The sequence below is a fragment of the Vulpes vulpes genome, chromosome 5 (assembly GCF_048418805.1).
Source record: "Vulpes vulpes isolate BD-2025 chromosome 5, VulVul3, whole genome shotgun sequence".
Classification (NCBI taxonomy): Eukaryota; Metazoa; Chordata; class Mammalia; order Carnivora; family Canidae; genus Vulpes; species Vulpes vulpes.
This window is the reverse complement of record NC_132784.1, coordinates 41,210,809-41,230,985: the sequence shown is the minus strand read 5'-3', so window position 1 is coordinate 41,230,985 and position 20,177 is coordinate 41,210,809. Positions and strand designations below refer to the sequence as shown.

General features: G+C 45.8%; 1 protein-coding gene across 4 annotated transcripts in view; it reads right to left on the bottom strand.

The window, feature by feature from the left end:
- NEDD4L (NEDD4 like E3 ubiquitin protein ligase) overlaps nucleotides 1-20,177 on the bottom strand; it is a 342,878-nt gene that overhangs the window by 269,030 nt on the left and 53,671 nt on the right. Inside the window, exon 1 of one of the 4 annotated variants that reach the window (XM_072757958.1) lies at nucleotides 12,620-12,834. The exons of the other annotated variants lie outside the window; for them this stretch is intronic. Within the exon in view, the coding sequence (XP_072614059.1) occupies nucleotides 12,620-12,640 (21 nt within the window). The 5' untranslated portion in view covers nucleotides 12,641-12,834. Of the gene's footprint in view, nucleotides 1-12,619; nucleotides 12,835-20,177 lie in introns of those variants that run through there. 4 annotated transcript variants of the gene reach the window in all.

Here is a 20,177-nt window from a genome sequence, read left to right as displayed (position 1 = left end):
AACCTCCTCCACAAAAAGGTAGTGACATCTACCTCTCAGGGGCAAGGTTCAATGTGTGTCTGGAGAAAACCCTTTGTAAAGCCTGGGGCTGTGCAAACATTAGAGAAGTGAAAGGAGCCCATTCTCCCAATTATCCCTTTCCTCAAAGCTTTAACATGTTAAATAAACAGTAGCATTTAAAGCATATAAACCCGGAAGAATTCTGAGGGTCAAAACCATGTTATCTCCCAAATAAATCAGAAGAGAAATCCAATTCTTAGCTGTTACTCGTGTTTCTTTCTTTCATGCATTCATTCACTCAACAAATGTTTCCTGAGTACCAAGTATCAGATAGGTAAGAAGAGAAAGCCCCTTAAGACCAAGAATAACCAAAATCCACAAAGAGGCCCCTCCGTCTGGTTTTGGAATCCACGCTACGGGTTGTTAAAGGCAGTGTGAATTCCTAATGTTAGGAGTTAACTAACATTTGCTATTTGAGTTTAATGATTTCCTAATGGACTTCTCTCATCTCTTAATATATTAAGGTTCACAAACCGCTAGCTACCGCATCGGTTAAAAATCACTTCTCACAGATTGCCTTTTAACTTTGGCATTTTCCACAAAAGTTCAGTTTTTGTAAGTTCAGATCACAGATAATCTCATCACCTTGGAGAAACAAATCAAATCAAATCAATAAAAAAAAAAAAAAAAAAAAAAAAACAGAATACCACGGACTGCTCAGTTCAAAGTCCTCGACAGCTCTGAAAGGCACCTGCCATTTGCCACCACCAAGTTGCAAAAGCTTATAAATTCTGAAACGTCGAATCATATCATTATGCCACTTTAGGGATGAGAAAACTAGAAACTACAATAGATTATTTACTAAGAGTGCTCTAGAACCAAGTAACCTTGCCACCGCCACATCTGACGGTAGAAAGTTCTTAAGTAATGGCCCTAAATCACTGGAGCACCCTTTGTTATGCTGCAACCCAAAAGGAGAATGTTCAATCACAGTATTATATACTCAATTCACATCTGCAGGGGGCATGTGGGTGGCTCAGTGGTTGAGCATCTGCCTTTGACTCAGGTCATGATCCCCCGGGGTGCTGGGATCAAATCCCACATAAGGCTCCCCATGGGGAGCCTGTTTCTTCCTCTGCCTATGTCTCGGTCTCCCTCATGAATAAATAAAATCTTTAAAAATAAATAAATTCATATCTGCAAAATAATCATTTAAATATGCTATCCCTCTACCCATCCCATGTGGCCAAGCCACATTTAATTCACCCTATGGAAGTCCCATAGTTTTCCTTTCCTAATCCCCTTTGAAGTGAGTGGAAAACAAAAACAAAAAACCACAGAAATGAAACCTTTTCAAGCAAGCGGTAAGAGCCTAGAGGGTGGGATGAGGCTGAAAAGCTTTTAGAACACCCAGTAGGGGAGAACAGAACTTGGAGACCTGGTCAATCAGCCAGCCTGTTCAATTAAACAGAAACAGAATCTTCTGTTTCTCACCTTAACCTGGCACTTTTAAAGCTACTTAGTCTTAATCCTCTGAGAGATGGAAGAGGACCTGTCTTAGAATAGAAAGTGCATGTTTTCTCCCATCTTTTCAGAATACTTTTGCCGTAAGAACAGGTCTCAAAAAATATAATCAATTTGTTAAGAAACACATTCAAAATTCTATATCGTTCTTCCCACAACTTTCCAAGTATACATCAACATAGGAGTTTAGGAAGCACCTGTTTGTTTAAAAAAAAAAATACACAAAACAAAAATTCAAGAGCATGGCTTGGTGAAAAGCATCGGGCCATGTGCTCTACCATCAGCAGTTCTGCTAACAAGCAAGCAAATTACAAAGAAGCTGAAGCTGCAGATGCACAAAATGAATCTGGGAGTGTTGGTCCATTTGAGGGTTTGTCTGTGACAAATCTTGCAAGAGTTACATTAAGAACATACACACACACACACACACACACACACTTTAGTGTAATCACTTATGGATCACCCTCTCCCACCAGGAAAATTACTTTAAAACTCTAATACTAGATGGGCCAGAAAGAAAAGTGGAAACTAAAGATGGGTATTTTGTTGAAGTGGAGAAGCTTCTAGAATGGAGAAGACAACCAAGCAAAATGATGAGCCAGGTGAACTATGAGTTTCCATTCTTTTATCTGATCCCAGGACATGATGCACATAGCTACACTCTAATTCCAGGGCAGAACACATACTGAAGCCAAAAACAGATGACTTACGTTGCTCATCCAAAAAGAAAAAAAATCAACAGTTCTGCTTCCCTCCTACTATTGATAACTGAGAACAAGGCAAAGTGGGGCCATGGCCTCCTTGGTTAGACTTGAGCGGAATGAAATAAAAGCAACTGGCCAGACCACTTTCTGGAGACCATCAGCAATCTGGGCTGAACCAACCATGCATGTACATGTCCAATAAAGCACACAGCTATGTTTAAAAAAAAAAAAAAACCCTCCCATGTAGAACCTGGGTTTAGTACTTCTGTGGAAAAAAAAAATGCTAGAAACTCTAACCCCCCCCCCCCCCCTGCAAAATCTCTCCTTTTGATAAGAGAAATCTTATACACGCATGACAGGCACTTCATAGCTCGGAACTAACCACCGCATATTGGGTATGTATGCACAGCAGACCGGCTTACTGTAAGTAGGAAATCATTAACTGAGTACAGTGAGATCACTCTCTGTAATCCAAAGGCCAAAATCAACCAGGGAAAAACAAAAGCATCACTGCCCCCAACATCCGAGAGAGACAGCATTTTACGCTCCAGGCATTCCAATGTGCTGTTCAGCCACAGCGCATTAAGCAGGGAAGGTTTTTAATCTGTGGAATCCCCGCGTTATATAATGGAAAGAGCAAGTACTATCCAGCCACACCCTGCCTCCAAACCTAGAAAGGCAAGGTACAGGCAAAAGCCAGGTCTCCTCTACTGGTTGTGGGTCAGGTGGGACCCTCGAGAACAAAATAAGGGTACCCAATGGAAGGAGGAAACAGAGAACATGCTTTAGGTTGCATTTTGTTGACCATATTATGGAATTCGCATTTTTGGACTTGAAACTTCCAGTTGCCTAGATGCTTGCATCATGTACACAGAGGCAGATGGACATAAATATCTTCACCCGCCCCCATTAAAACCATTTCAGAGATTGGGTTCTTTCACCTGTTAAGTTTCCTAGGATAATCACAACCAGAGATGTTGAGATGACTAAGTGAATCATCATGGAAAATGTCTATCTTAAAGCTTCATGCAGCCAAATTACTGTATTTAAAACTGCAACCACACTGTCCAGAACTTTCTATGACACTGGCAATGCCCCACATGATGGCTACCAGCCACATGTCATTATTGAGGATTTGAAGAGCAGCTAAGGCAACAGGAGGACCTGAATGTTAACTTTTATTTAGTGTTGGTTCATCTCAATAGACTAGCCTGACGTGGCTAGTGCTTCCCGACTGGCAGGCACAGCTCTAACTCCCAGCAAGTGGCAGAGCGTGCCATGCTATACGGTGTTACGGAAGAAAAAGCACCAAAGCATCAGCAGGTGAGTAGATAGACCACACGAGCAAAGAGCTGTCCAGGTCTTGCCCAGCCCAGAAAGGCAGGAGACGGGAATGAAGAGAACCATGAAAATGTGCTCATCAGTCAACAAAGAGGCAGGACGGAGCCGGAGAGATAAAAACTCTATGGTGCCAGCATGAAGGGGAGCAAGATGGCAGGAGGAGGGCCTTGCAGGTGGACATTCCTGAGAGGGGCGACAGACTTCCAATTTCAGGGGTTGGGCTAAGTGCTACACGGAAGCCTCCGGGCTCACGCAGGACAGGGCCTATGGGTGCTGAGGTCTGATAGCCCACCCGGGTGACATCCTCGGGCCCTCTCCAAAGTGACCACTGGTCATGCTAGTCATCAGAGGAGGAATAAACACACTTCCAAGCTTGCAAGGGGAAGGCCAGAAGGTGGCCCATAAAGAAGAATCTATCCCTTCAGAGAATCTATCCTCTGAAGGACACTTTCTATGAAGTGAAGCACAAAAGCGGGAACACTCAGAGAGGGACAGAAAATTTTTGCAGTAATTTTAAAAGAGAGATGTTATAAGGCCTACTTCCATGCCGTGTGGAATGATCCTGTAGAAAGGAAGAACTGACTGCATGAGAGATCTCCTCGAGGGGTTGTGAGGAGAGTCCTCGGGGTGAGGGGTGGCTGTGGGCAAGAACAGACCACTGGTTCTGCGGTTTTAGGTGACGAGGCAGAGACAAGAAGGGGGTCTCCCCAAATGGCCTCCTCTACTCAGTGAAACAAGCAGCGAAGTCATCAGCTAAGAAAAGCGAAGTCATCAGCTCTTGCAGGTGCGAGAGAACCGATGAGCAATCAGAGGTGGTGAAATTATTCAGCAAGTATACAAAGACGCCTGTCAGATGCCCCTCTGAGGCAGGTGGTCACAAGTGTGACAGGAGACCCGCCGGCGCCATTTTGGAACAATTGCAAAAACCAGCTGAACCACAGTGGAGACTCTAACCGGGGCTGGTGGGGGTCTCATCAGGAAGTACAATGGGGTAAGAGGATTGAGGTGGCTCAGCTGATTACAGGGGAGAACCTTGAAGTCCAGGCTGTGGAGAGAAGCCACCTAAGGGTGGTGTCCGGTGGTGAAAGGGGGGCGAGTGGGTGGAAAGGTCCACAGTTCTTCAGAACGCCCAGTGGTGAGGTGACAGGTTGACACGGAAGCTTGACAAGGGAGGTGCTGTTATCATCATTCTGATCCTGATCAGGACAAGACCTAAAAAGGGTCGCTGAAACAAGGGGACAGGCCAATGGAGCCGAGGAGGTCAAGAACGGAGAGGCCAGAGGCTGCTGGCTTGCGGGGGGGGGGGGGGGGAGATCACCTCGGTGGCACACCGAGGTCTCCCACGTGGTGAGGGGGTCATCTGTGAATGAGGGCCACTGCCCAGGAGGCAAGCACGGAACCAGGTGGGCAAAGGGGAGCCACAGGCGGTAGCACAAGTTCCAACAGGGTTCAGGTGAGAGAGGGGGAGAGACAGGTTAGTTAGAAAGAGCAACAGGGAAAAATGAGTCCTTGGGGAGACTGGAAGGGAAGCAGTGTCCTCTGGGGACAGGAAGCCAGGTTTTCATCAGAGCAAAAAGTGCAAACAATCAATGGTATAGGTGGCGTCCCCTGACTACTGGTTTGGTGGTGGACAGGACGCCCAGCAGACAGACCCTCCTAATTCCCAGGAACCTCAGGGGGCCTCAACTGAGAAGCTCCCACGAGCTTCAAGGGCAGGCTGGAAGTATAAAGGTGATGGCACCTCCCGGGCTCACTGAAGTACGGGAGCAACTGCCAACAGCCAACCCTGTCATCTGCTTGTTGACCTGGAAGCAACCCCAGCCCAAAGACCCAGCCACCACTAGAGGGCGACACAGCCCAAAGACCCGAGCAACTCCCAGGCACAAATTTTAATTAAAGCTCTAAGCGGGAGGCGACGCTGGTTGAAATGTCGCTCAAGTTCAAACTTCACTTGGTTCCGTTTTGAGCATGGAATAGGACAAAAACACAGAAAGGACCACGTGTATGGGTAGGTCCAGAAAAAGGTGTTACCTGATTTGGCTTTACGCCAACTCTCCTCTGGCCCAAGGGGAGGGGCTGTGCACAAAAAGGCTCCCTTTCACTTTTTCATCTACACGCTGTGGATTATTTCTCAAGAACGCGTTCACATGTGATTTGTCTCACTTAAAAATACATTAAAAATTAAAATACTTTAACTTAAATACATTAAATATAAATACATTAAAAATTAAATAAATAAAATATAAATACATTAAAAATTAAAAATTAGGGTAGCCTGGGTGGCCAGATGAGCCTCTGACTGTCGATTTTGGCTCAGCTCATGATCTTGGGGTCCTGAGATCAAGCCCTGGGTGGGCTCTGCGCCCAACTCAGTCTGCTGGAGGTTCTCCCTCTCTTCTCTCTCAAATAAATAAGTAAAATCTTTTTTAAAAATTAAAAAATAAAAACCATTAAAAATTAGAAGATAACAATTATCGACAGAAACCCTATCACAGGAAGCAAACTTTAGGAAGAGTCGGAATAACAGCAGACACTATTCGTGACCATCAGGTTAGAAGAGCAGCAATCAGGATCTAAAACCCATCTCATCTAATTCTATATTTCATCCTGGAGGAAAACAGTGCCCCAGAAGGATTAGGTAATTTGCTCAAATAACAGAGGCAAAATTAAAATAACATCTAAGTCTCATCCAGGATCCTAATACGTGGGAATCCTGTCTCGTCCTCCATTAAAACAGTTAGTGCTCAATGTTGAGCAACCAGTTCTCTGTTTCTCCATGGTCACTCCCATCCCTCTTCTCTCCCCGCCCAAAGCAGGCAGGGGGCACTTAGAGATCATGTACCTGAACGGTAGATGTCTTCCTTCAGTTAAAATTTAATTTTAACAAATACTGGTTGATATTTTCATCTCTTGGTGGAAAACATCATGATCACTTGACTAGAGTACAGAAACACTAGAAACCTACCTAGTCCTAGGGCACCGGGGTAGCGCAGTTGGTTAAGTGTCTGACTCTTGGTTTCGGCTCAGAGAGTGATCTCAGGGTCATGAGCTGGAGCCCCATCTCGGGCTCCAAACTCAGCACAGAATCAGCTTGAGATTCTCCGCTCTTCCCCCATGCTCGCTCATGCTCACTCTCCCATGCTCACTCTCAAAATATCTTAAAAAAAAAAAAAAATTACCTAGTCCTCACCTTACCCACAGTTGATTAAAACAGCACAAGTAGAATATGGTAATCACCATTCAAGTATAAAGGGATTCAACAGGGGGTGAAATATTACAGGTGATGCACTAAGGAATATCTGGATTAGAAGGACACATTTTAAGGAGCATCTGCTGAGCACTTACTCTGGGCTAAGCATGTGCTAAGACCACATGATATAACCACATTCCATCATCAAAAATCCAATGTGGTAACTATGATGGACTTCCTTAAAGAGGGAGGAAAACCACAGCTGGGCAGTGAGTAGCAGAGTCAGGATTCCAACTCAGGACTGCCTAATGCACCTCTCCTCTGGTCTTAGCCCCTGGCAAGGAGGTCAGTCGGCACCCTCTTTGCTTTCCCTGATATGCACCCCATTTCCTTCCCCACCACTCTCTGCTCTTGCTTTCACAAGACTGACGTTTTTATCTAGGTTGTCCAATGTGGCTGATGTCAACGCAGACAGAAAAAGGGTCGCAGTCCCAGATCCTGAAGACAGCGGGGGGGGGGGGGGGGGGGGGGGGGATCCAGGGCAGGCAAAGGTCAGACGTGGACAAGAAAAATATATCTTCCCCAAAGGATCAGCAGAGATCTTAAAAGACCAGCAATCCTCTTAAAGGAGGCTAAAGAGCAGACAGGAATAGACCTTGGCTCTCAACTCTGGCTTCTTAGAATCACCTACGCAAGCTTCTAAACACACCCACCAGAGCCCAGCCTGCCTGCCCCATGAAATCAGGACCTCTGGGCGCGAGCCCCAGGGCTTCAATAAAGTTTTAAACCTCCCCCAGGTGACTCTAATGTGCAGCTGGAATTAAGAGCCACTGGGCCAAACCAATGACTAAGAGGACTGAAATCCTGCAGTAATAAAGGGCAGGTGGGCAGGACTGCAAAGTCTCAGCACCAGTCCAAAGTTAGCAGCATGTACTTGTTCTAAAGCCATACAACTCAGTTTGGTGACATTCACCAGCAATTTTCTGCAGCTAGGAGCAGGAAAAACACAGCAGGGCCGTCCAGGACAGCAGGTCAGTGGGTCAAGAGTTAGAGTATGGAGGGAGTGCAAAGTCACTGTGGCAGCAGGCAATGGAGTCCCGCTGAATACACAGCTAAGGCCCGAACACGAGGGACAGAATCCAAGGAGAATCGAAGCTGGGGGCAGGCAGGGATGTCAGAACGGCCTAGGCCACACCTTCTCTCTACAACATCCCCCATTATTCTGGTATTTGAGAAGGTCTCCCAGGTTTTTCTGGTACCTCTGTCCCACTGAGACCACTGAGATAGGTAGGACAAGAGAAAGGTGGAGCACAGAGGTAAGGCCAGGGAGGGAAGGCTGCAGATCTGAAGGGCCCCCAAAGGCAACAAGGGCCTAGATTAAGGAGAAGTACCTTTGGACTTAGTTAAATTACAAGGCCAGGGGATCAGAACACCCATCCACAAGAATATCAGAGGCCGTTACAAGGTTGTGCAAGGGGAGGGGGGCATGTAAACTGAGCAAGGGATGCAGAGGTGCGGCCCTGGGAGAAGTGTAGCAGGTGGCATGCGTGTGTGTGGTGAGGTTGGTCAGGATCTCCACGAGAAACCCTGGCTCAGGATGGGAGCCAAAGGTGACCGGATCCAGCACTGGCAGGCAAGAAACATGGCAGCAGGAAGACAAGCTCCCACGAGAGGGGGCAAGGGAAGAATATCCTCACAGTTGATTTAGGTGGAAGAAGCAGTAGCTTCCCTCAGCTGGAAAACTAGGAAATAAGGCTTCTCCTAGGCCCGAGTGGCCTATGGCTCAGTAAGTATTTCAGGAAATTCTGAAAGATTTGGTGAAGAGATTATCTGACCAAAACAACAACAAAACACAAGTGAAAGAGGAATACAAGTTCACAGAGTAATGAGCAGGCCTAGAAATAGAGCCGTTCTGACAACGTTTTTTTCATCAAAGGGAGGGAAGATTTTAAATTCCTGTCATAAGAAAAACATGTTCTGACTACACGCACACTGTTGTTTTTAGCACATTGATGAAGCAGAACTTCCAGTGAAGCCAGTAAATGGGATGGAAAAAAAAAAAAAAAGAAAAGAAAAAAAACATGAAAGGCCAAGTTTGCTTCAGCATTTCATCTAGCCATAGATGACCAAGGACATGCTGTCTCCAACAGCCTCACCCTACATGCACCAGGCACGAAGAAAGCACCAGTGGGACTCATGGGGAATGGGAAGTGCATCGTGCAGAACTCACAAGACTGTGTCCCGCTTGGTAACAACATGTTCCTTGAGCACATCTATGTGTTCATTAACAACAGATGTGAATTTATAAGGCATATCACGTTTTAGGTTTCTCGAACTTTTTTGTAATTCGTGTTGTGCTTTGGGGAGCGTTTCATGAATGAGAAGTGAACTAGTTAAGGATGTGGTACAGCCTCAAGCGTTGGGTGCACAGTCACTAAGTTTGGAACAGCTGAGGAAGGAAGGGAGGGAAGGGAGGAAGAGACGGAAGGAAGGATGGATGGACGAACAGACACCTGATAATAGGACAGGCAGCCATTCCCAGAGGTGGAGAGAAGGCTTCTAGGACAGCCTTAATGAAGAAGGGAGGAAACTTTCTGTGTGCGTCACAGGTAAGGGTGTTGGGGTAACCAGAACCAGAGTCGCATCCTTGCACACAATGGGAGGGAAACATCCAACGGTGACTGTGGACAGAGATTTTTCATACTTATGGACCCAGTCTCATGAGCATGTAATTTTACCCTTTCCACTATGACAGGATTCTCTAATAAAGAGCAAAAAATGGCTGATAGCTTCCCTGTAAAATGAAGTTTAAAGTATAGGAGCAAACATGGCTGACACCCAAACTCAAAAACATACTTAAATCAAATCTGGAAATGATAAAAAAAATTAATTGGCTGCATATTATCTTCAACATAAATTATTCTAGTTGGGAATAAGGATGGGCTATTTTTCCTGCTCAAAGGCGACCTGAGCCTAGATAAATTCCTACATCCTCAATAATAAATGTGCTCGTTTCCATTAGCATCTGGAACCATGACCTTAAATGTATCTGGAGAAAGCAAAGCTCTCAGATGGAAGAAGTAGTTATACAAATGCTGTGGACCAGGAAAACCTACTTTTTCTAATTCTTAGTTCATTCTTCAAATATTTACTAAGCACTTGTAAGTGAGGCTGGGCAATGCTTCCTACTCACCCTGGAACTCCCTTCTAGATGGAGGGAACACCAACCAACATATTATATTCCTTCTGCTTTACCTTCGCTCACTCCACCCAAAGGCAAGAAATGCCTAGAGTGTGGATAAGGAACCAGGCCAAACCAAAGGCGAGAAATGCATGGAGTGTGGATTAGGCCAAATCTCTTCCTTTGTTTCCATCTTACCCACCAGATAGAGATCTTCCCTCTACTTAAAAAAAGCGACCCAAGCCCATGATGGCACTGACCAGATGGGAATGAAGAGGTGTTAAGTCTGCCCAATTCTGCATTACCAAGTCCACTGCTGGGCGACATAAGCCGCATTCTCCTGTGTCAAGCTTTAGCACTGGTAAAGACAAACTATAAACTCTTCTGTTAGAGTCAGAGGATGCGGTGGATTGGGTGGACCTCTTGAACTCTAGCACTATACTATGCACAGAGCCAAGGAGTTCAGAAGCCAGGAGGTGGGTCCAAATTTTGAGTGCAAAGGCCTATCTGGAGAGGCAGGTTTTTTTTTTTTTAATTTTTATGTTTTTAAAGATTTTATTTATTTGCGAGCAGGAGAAAGAGAGAGTAGAGAGCGGGTATGCACAAGCAGGGGTGAGGCGCCAAGGGAGAAGCAGACTCCCCACTGAGCAAGAAGCCCTATGCAGGCCTTGATCCCAGGATCCTGAGATCATGACCTGAGCTGAAGGTAGAAGCTTAGCCCACTAAGCCACCCAGGAGCCCCCGGAGAGGCTATTTTAAAATGCAAATTCCCAAGACCTAGGCCCATAAATTCTGATGAAGCCAGCCTGGGAGGGCTGAGGCATCTGCAACTTCCGACAACCACAGCTAAACCAAAACCACACTTGGAGAAAGCCTCTGAGGTAAGTTCATGGCTCTTCACCTCTGGGCTTAAAAGCACAGTATGTTAATAATAAATCTGAGTTTCCATTTCTGTAAGATGAAATGATTTTTACGGTCGATTCAGTGACCCACGGAAAACGCTCCCAGGACAGGAAGACAGCAGGTGAGAAATGAAAGCCTGAGTGTGCTTAAAGTAACCAGACACACCAGTTCGTCACCAGTTCAGCCAGACGCCAGCCTGAGTCACCCAGAGCCCACGGACAGGAGACACAGCAGCTCTGGGGAAAATCTGGCAGTGCCCGCTCGGTATGATCAAGTTACCTAAAAATCACTGGGTCTAAACATCTTTCTCCTCCAACAACCCCCCATCTCCAACCCAAATGTGCAGTTTAATGCAGTGTTTAGGGCGAGGGCCCGCCAAATAAACACACTGCCTTGATTTTTCTAACCCCTTAGCAGAGGAAAAAGAATCCCCAAGATCCGTAATGTCAAGACTGCACAAAAGGTCAACTTTAAACTCACAAACTTTGTGTTAATATCATTCACGGATGTTCTCTCATTTATCAACGTTTGGCTTAGGTCCCAAACTTCCAAATACATTCTTGTACGCCACATCCAGAACATACCTCCTTTCCATTTAAGGAGCGATTAAAACAGGACTAATAATGAAAGTGTAAGTCATTCTTTCAAGAGGTCCTAATTCCTTTCTCAATTACGGATGTGTCACAGCCCCTTCCCCCAACCCAAGCACTGGAAATTAGAATCCAATTTCTTCTCAGAAACTTCTATAATTACGATAAACCCTCAAACTAGCATGGGAGGGCGGCCATCCTTGGGCTTTCCCTGTAGGGTTTTAATATGCTGCATAAATGAGAAAAACCCAGAGTAACCCACTGTTTCCTAAACAGACAAGTCTTGGTGCCTGCCATCTCCCCTAAGGCTGCTTTAAAAACCTCTCTCATTTTTTAAAAAAGATTTTATTTATTTGGGAGTGAGAGAGAGCATGAACTGGGGGAGAGGCAGAGAGGGAGAGGCAAGACTCCCCATTGAGCAGGGAGCTTTACCCAGGGTTTGGTCCCAGGACCCCTGGATCATGACCTGAGCCGAAGGCAGATGCTGCAGCCACAAAGGCACCCATTAGCACTAAAACCTCTCTCATTTTAACTATAAATGAATTTCAGTGGAGAATTATAAAACCATTCCCAGAAGGTAAGTCCATGCCACTACTGTGGCACCTACTGTGTGCTCAGAACAGGGGCAGGGAGAAATCTAAGGTCAACACCAGCAGGAATCAATGAGCCCATTTCCTAGTATTAGAAAGCTTAAGATTAAGTCTACCCCTATGGGAGGCAGAGCAATGGCCCCGGAAGTTGGCCATGTCCTTGTCCCTGGAACCCCTGACTCTCGTAAATGGAAAAGGAGGATTAAGACTGGTAAACTGACATTAAAACAGGGACACTGTCGTGGACTATTCAGAAGGGCACAACGTAATCATGAGTGCTTGTACAAGTGGGAGAGGGAGGCAGAAGGAGACAAGAGGTGCCTACACAGAATGGTCAGAGAAGCTACCCAGGGAGCTTTGAAAGCAGAGGAAGAAAGCCATGAGCTGAGGGACATCGGTTACCCTAGAAAGAAGCTGGAGGAGGGCAAGTGGTCTTGCCCCTGGAGCCTCCAAACACAGTCCTGCTCACACTTTGATTTTGGCACAGTGAGGCCCTGTCCGACTTCTAACTTATAGAACTGTAAGATAATAATTAAATCTGTGTTTTATTAAGCCACAAAGTTTGTGATGATCTACATCAGCCATAGGAAACCTACCTTTGATGCTACAGAAGGCATGGCTCCGTCCTCTTAGTATCAGAAAGACTTGTCATCTATGCTGCATGCTAACAAAAAGAAATACTGGATTTTTAAAACCAAAAGAGAGTAAGATAAAGGCATTAAAAAATATATATCCCAATCAATTCCAACAGAAAAAAAACATCTTTACCCAACAACTACTGCCTAGCGGCAAAACTGTCACTAGAAGTCACACCTCAGCTCCCCACAAAAAAAAAAAACAAATTTGCCCACGTGTCAGAAGCTTGCAAAAACACATTTTCTAATTTGGTTGAGGAATTTTAATTATGGAAGGGTCACTCAAATATTTAAGAGAAAGCACGGCCCTGGAAGCTCAAAGATGACTTCTGCCTAGACTTCTAACACGTGTGCAACAAAGACAAACGTTATGGAGACAGCTCCCTGTGACACAGACTAGCAGATGAGACCTGCCACCAGCATGAGTGTGTGTGACCTCATGGAAAATGAGGACTAAAACAAGGGTGCTGGAGCCCCAATTCACAGTCCCAGTTCCGACGCCTCCAGTGGGGTTGCTGGGCAGGTGGATCCCTGACCCTCTGTCTCCCTGCACCCCTTCTCGCCACCACTCCCACCCCCAAATTGCCATGCATTTGACACACAGCAACCAAAGCGTATTTTTTAAATTGGATGATGCCACTTCCCTGCTTCAACAATACCTTCAACAATACTTCAACAACCCTTCAACAATACCTCACTGCATCTTGAATAATGTCCAAATTATCAGCACATCCCCCAAGAGCCCTGCCCAATCTGGCCTTGGTCTCAGGCCTCCTCTCTTGCCCTCCCCACCCTCCAACCACCCTGATGTCACCATACTTCCTCTGAACTGCCAGTGCTTCCCTGCCTCCCACGGTCACAGTGACCTACCCCTTCCCCTGGGTCTCAGATGAAGTGTCACTTCCTCACAGAGGTCTTTCCTGATATATCCCCCACCAAAAAGAAAGTAAAACTCAACTTGGGAGCCCCTGTCTTTCTCCTACGGAGGACTCCTTGCATTGACAGCCCTTTCATGATTTGTGAAGCCTTTATTCCTGAAAGATCTGTTCCCAGCTAGACCTGACCCCCTAGGAAGGCACAGACCCTGCTCAACACCATCGGCAGACTAAGTCACTCAAAGGGCCTGTTCATTTAGCCCCTGAACTGCAGGGGATCCTCATTTCTAGAATCACACCCATTTATAGAAACCATGTGACTTTACAACACAAAGATTCAAATATATACTGAAAATACACTGGAGTTTGCCCATCATATCCTGAAGTAGGCTCAAGAGTGAAGACAAATAGGAAACCACCACCAAAGCTCCTCACTTAAGTGATGGGAAATGATCTTCGTGCTCCAACAAGACTAATTCTCATTTCAGTTTAAGCTTCAAAGTTTCTCAACCAGAAGAAGCCATTGGGTCTACCAGTGGATGAAGCCAAAGAATACTAAACAAAGTACCGCATTTTAAACTGAGAATATAGGTCTGTTGGTGGAAGGTAAGCGTGTCCCTACAAAACATACACACTGACACCACGAATAAGTGAACACATCACAAAAGCATAAGCTGCAAATGAAAAAGAGTGTGTGTGAAGACAAGAAGGCAGAACTATGGCTTCGAAGTTTCACGTTAGATGATGTAAAACAAACAACATGTGACACCCACCAGGATGGTTCTAATCGAAGAGAAACAATACCAAGTGTTGGTGAGAATCAGAACACTCATCTTCTGCTAGTGGGAATGTAACATGGTATAAACTGCCTAGCAGCTCTTCAAACAGTTAAATGTAGAGTCCGCATAAGACCCAGCAATTCCGCTCCTAGGTATAAACCCAAGAGAAACAAAAACATGTTCACAGAATAACGTAAACAAGACTATCCAAGAACACACACGGATGTTCACAGCAGCATGACTCATGACAGTCAAAGCAGAAACTCAAATGCCCATCAACTGATGAATGGATACCCACAACTCTAGAGGTGTGAGCCCTGCTTCCAACTTTAGAAACCATATGGTTTTACAATACACTATTCCATACCATGGGATATTCTTTGACAGCGAAAAAAGGAAATAATGATCCAAGCTACAGCACGGATGAGCCTTGAAAACATCCTGCCAAGTGAAAGATGCCAGTCGCGAAGGACCATACACTATATGACTCACTGTATATGAAAGGTCCAGAAGAGGAAATCCGTGCAAAGTAGATTAGAGCTTGCCTGCGGCTGGGGAGGGGGTGTGTGGAAGGACTGGGGAGTGGGGTTTCTTTTGGGGGTAATGAAAATGTAGAACTATGGTGATGTGAATTCACCAATCTGGGAACCTACTTAAAACCACAGAACTGTACACTTTCAATGAGTGAATTGTATGCCATGTGAATTAGGATATCTCCATAAAGCTGTTTTTGAAAAAAGAGCATGTGAGTTTCTGACATTCAATTCATTTAAAAACACCAGTGAAAGTATAATGGTGACAAAGGAATGCTTTTGGTCACAGCTGTAGTTATCCATCTGTATGTTCACACGCATGCACAGACTGGCCAAAAAGTCCATTCAAGTCTGATTTACAGTCTAGGAAAGGAGAACCAGCAAGGTTTAGCCTCTCGTAAAAAAAACTTTAGAAGCCTGAGGCAAAGGTTTCTTCCTCAGTGCAGGGTCATCTCGTGTGGACTGGAGTCTGGTGTACACAGGCACTGACCTCGCTCGGGACCCAGGCCCCCTGCACAGCTAAGCTGCCCTGTGGAACAGACCCAAGAGCGCTCATGAGTCTTGTCTTGGCTCAAAATCAACAGGAGTCTCATCTGTTCACTTTCTAACTCATTTCTAGGTGGTCATATGACCATGTCTGAGCTCATTGGGGCAGGGAGACCTAATTTCGCCCTCTGTCCTGAAGAAGAAAGGTCCAAACATTTGTGAGCAATCGTAACCACTGCCACAAACACCAAATCTCCACCCCTCCTCCCCACGCCCAAGTCTCTGAAGAGAAAAGGCAGTCACATCCACTGTCCTCTTTCTTATGCAGATGGTTCCAGACCCCAAGGTGGGCCAGCTACCTCTGAGAAAGGAAAACATGTGCTGCCCCCTGACATCTCCAACTCAACCAAAGATCCCAGTATCGGCCGACCTCCCACATACACCCAGCATGTGTATGAATGGCACCGTTAGCCCCCCTCCAAGCCATCCAAGCTAGAAACCCAGAGTCATCCCAGCTCCAGCCACATCCACTCTGACTGCAACCACACTAACAGTTCTGGAATCTGTCCTCTCCTCCGGGCTCCTGCACCTGCAGCCAACGTTCAAGATCTCAGTTTCATACGGATCATCAAAAAATTCTTTCTAAATCTCTTCCTGGGTCTCCACCCTGCTTGCTCTACAAATTATCCTCCACACCACCATCAGGTGAGACTTCCTCAATTGCAAATATCGTCATGTCACTTCCCAACTGAAAATTCCACAGCGGGTCCCCACTGCCTGTGGGACCATGTGAGATCTGTCCCCTTTTCATGTCTTGCCTTCCTCCACTCACCTCCCCTGTGTCATACCACCCCACACACACACTGCTGTTTCCTAACCATGCCATGCCCTCCAGGCTTCTCCATGTGCCATCAATCTGGTCTAAAATAACTTTTCCACTCCTCTGGGTAACCAATTTCTCCCCAGAAATTCAAATTTCAATGCTAGTATATGCTCCCCTGTGAAACCTCTGGCAAAAATCCTCTCTCCTGAAAAGCAACCCTCTTCAACACCTGCATGGCAATGTGAGCACACCTGTCAGCAGCACTTGGCACAGCCTCCTGGTCTTGCTCACCTGGCCTGGAAACTTGCTGAGGGCAGGGGCCTTGCCCTTTTCTACTCCCTAGCACCCAACCACTGGCTGGTCCTCAGACCTTTTTGTTGTTGTTGAATGAATTAACTCATCCAAAGTTCACTGCTATTTATTTTCCTCTATTAAAAAAGTCTTTTTAAAAGACCCCTAATTTACCTAGCCATAACCCTCCTTCAAATATCATTATGATGAGTGCTCACCATGGGAAAGACGCAGGCTAGAACCCTCACATACATTACTGCATGCACGCTCTCCATCAACTCAATGAGATATGTATAATTATCCACTTTTCACAGCTGAGAAAGTTGAACCTCTGCCAATTTAGGTCATATGATAAATCTGACAAGACTAGTAAATGACAAAGTCAGGATGAAAACCCAGTCTCAGCTCTAAATTTAATCTCGACTACTCCACAATTTTCTGATTAAAATAACATTTGTTAATAAAATTAAGGCATATTTGAGAAATTTAATTTTAGAAGATTTACATAATCTGTTTCTCTACAACCACAGACCAAAACAATTTTTGGCGTTAGAAGCCACCTTGAGGGATTTACCCTGAGACCCAAATTCTTTCTCCCCTGACAAGAGCCGCACTACGTCACTAGACACGAGGTGCTCCGTAAAGCCTTGGCTTGATAAAGGATTCCAATGCCTCACAAAGCAAAATACAGATTTCTCAGGCTCACATTTCCCACCCAGTGCCTCTTTCCCACTCACCCCACTCTATCCAAATCAGGGTGCCTGAGGATCCCACAACGGCTCTGCTCAGTCCAGATCAGTGAGTTCGGGGGATGCTCTTCTCACCCACACAAAGTCCACTCCTCTTCCTGCTTTGAAAACCATGTCCACAGGGGGCCTGGGTGGCTCAGCTGGTTAAGCATCTGCCTTCAGTTCAGGTCATGGCTCCTGGGATCGAGCCCCACATCAGGCTCCCCGCGTTGGGGGGCCTGCTTCTCCCTCTCCTTCCCACTTGTGTTCTCTCTCTCTTTCTCTCTCGCTATCCCTGTCTCTTTCTCAAATAAACAAAATCTTTTTTAAAAAAATGAAAACCACTTCTGCAATCAAAACTCAAATATCGCCGAGACCAACCATCTGCTCCTGACTCTGCCTCCACTCCAATTCCCGACATAGGCATTCGACCCCTCTCAGGTTTTACCACTAATCATTTCCTGTTTGGGGCTTAACTGAGTTTCCCGAAAATTCGCATGTTGAAGTCCTAGCCACCTGCATCTCAGAACACGACTGCCTTTGGACATAGGCTCTTTAAAGAGGTGATGGTGTTCACATGAAGTCATCAGGGTGGGCCCTAATCCAACATGACTGGCGTCCTCTTAAGAGGAGGAAGCGTGGACATAAGTACACAGGAAAAAGACCATGTGAGCACCCAGGGAGAAGACGGCATCCACAAGCCAAGGAGACCGGCCTAAGAAGAAATCAACCCCGCCAACACCTTGATCTTGTTAGACTTTGAACCTCAGAACTGTAAGAAATAAATGCCAGCTGTTGAAGCCCCCCATCCTTTACCACGGCCGCCGGAGTAGACTAACACCTTCCCTAATCTTGTCCTGCCAGGTCAGTCAAAAAACCAAGAGCAAAGGGTGTGGGGACAAGCTCACACCCTGACTCAGCCCCTTGCCAGCAGCGTGACTTTCACCACGTGGTTGAGACACTCAATGTGACACCACTTACTCCACATGATCGTTTTGAGGATTAAACGTGATCAGGAATTTGAATATCCTTTAATTCTATGGTAATAATTTTCATTAAAGAAATTTACCACTTGGGGCACCTGGGTGGCTCAGTCGGTATTCAACTCTTGGTTTCGGCTCAGGTCATGACCTCAGAGTTGGGCTCTGTGCTCAGAGGAAGTGGGCCTGAGATTCTCTCCCTTCCTCTCCCCCTCCCCTCCCCTCTCTCACACTCCCTCCTTCCCTCTTTCTAAAAATAATAAATCTTAAAAAAAAAAAAAAAAACGGGAATCCCTGGGTGGCTCAGCAGTTTGGCACCTGCCTTTGGCCCAGGGCGCGATCCTGGAGTCCCAGGATCGAGTCCCACGTCAGACTCCCGGCATGGAGCCTGCTTCTCCCTGCTCCTGTATCTCTGTGCCTCTCTCTCTCTAGGTCTATCATAAATAAATTAATTAATTAAAAAAAAAAAACTTAACCACCTAGCCAGGCACTGCTCTCAGCACTTTGCGTACATTAAATTATTTAATCCTCATAACAACACTATAAGAAGGGCCCTCCATTAGCCCATTTTATGGATGATTTGCCCAAGGTCAGAGCTCATCTGAGAAGAACAACAGGCCCTCCAGCCCAGCAGTCCAGTTCCGTCCTGACGACCGCTGTGCTAGACTCCACCACCCCAGAGCACAGGTTCTGTGTCTTGCTCTCCTCCTTGAACTCACAAGTGCCTGGCACTCAAGAGACTGAACAGGGGGAAGCTGTAACCTCCCCAGGAGCAACAGTCTTTAGGGTTGGTTGGCTTTGTTATCTTTTCGCTTAGTGATAAATTCAAAATTATCTTAAACACCTATAGATAAATTAGGCTTGTAGTAGGATTTTAAAAACCTGACCTGGAGTCAGAGGTAAGACTGAACAGAACTTCCATGACCCCGGAAGAAATTCTATCCATGGTTCCGGACACAGGCTCCCAGTGTGAAAGCTGATCTGGACAGTCTCTCGAGGATCCCAGGCCACCTCTGCAGCAAGAATGCCCCCACGTAGGAGCTGTGCCTAGGCGAGAGCCACCTGATACCTGGGATCAGACCTCCAGGGACCAGCAGGCCTGTCCTTCTGGTCAGCCAACCTAGGGACGGTTCTCCTTCTACATGGCAGAAAGTGAACTTCGCTCCACGGCTAACTGCTGTAGTCATTACTTGCTGGGTGGTTCCAGAGTTTCCTTTTTCAAGCCAGTTCCTGAAATCTAAACCTTCTGGAAGGCTGGCCCTGGAAATGGCAAAGAGTGTGCTTTACAAGCACAGCCAGCATCACTGCCTGGGACCGCTACCAGATGATTTCTTGTGGGCCAGCTTTCATATTTTTTCCTTCCACAAAGCCCTTTGTGAAAATATGCATGCTGTATTAGACACATCTCAGGATTCTCCGTGGAAGAGTCAACAGTTTACACTGCAACAATGCACCATGATGAAGATGTACAAACATTACATGTACCTACATATATGGTACAATATGCGTATAGGCAGTCCTCAATTCTTCACGGCGGCATGAGACTATAAAAATGGCCACGGACCTGAAGCTGTGTTAAGTGATCCTACTAATCAACAGGAAAAGTTGCAATTGTCCTGTGACCCTTAAATGTTAGTCAAAACATTGAAAACTTCCTGTCACTTATAACTGTACAGGGAAAAGGAAAAAGTCAAACGAATATTTAAGTAAAACATCATTTAGAATGTTAGGTTTTTTTATTTTTTATTTTTTTAAGATTTTATTTATTCATGAGAGACACAGAGAGAGAGGCAGAGACACAGGCAGAGGGAGAAGCAGGCTCCATGCAGGGAGCCCGACATGGGACTCGATCCCAGGACCCCAGGATCAGGCCCTGGGCCAAAGACGGTGCTAAACCACTGGGCGCTAAACCACTGAGCCACTCAGACTGCCCTAGGACGTTAGGTTTTTTAACAAAGAAATCAAACACTTTAATTTCTATCAGTTTAAAAGTGCTTACCTTCTTCTTGAAGCATAATTTACAA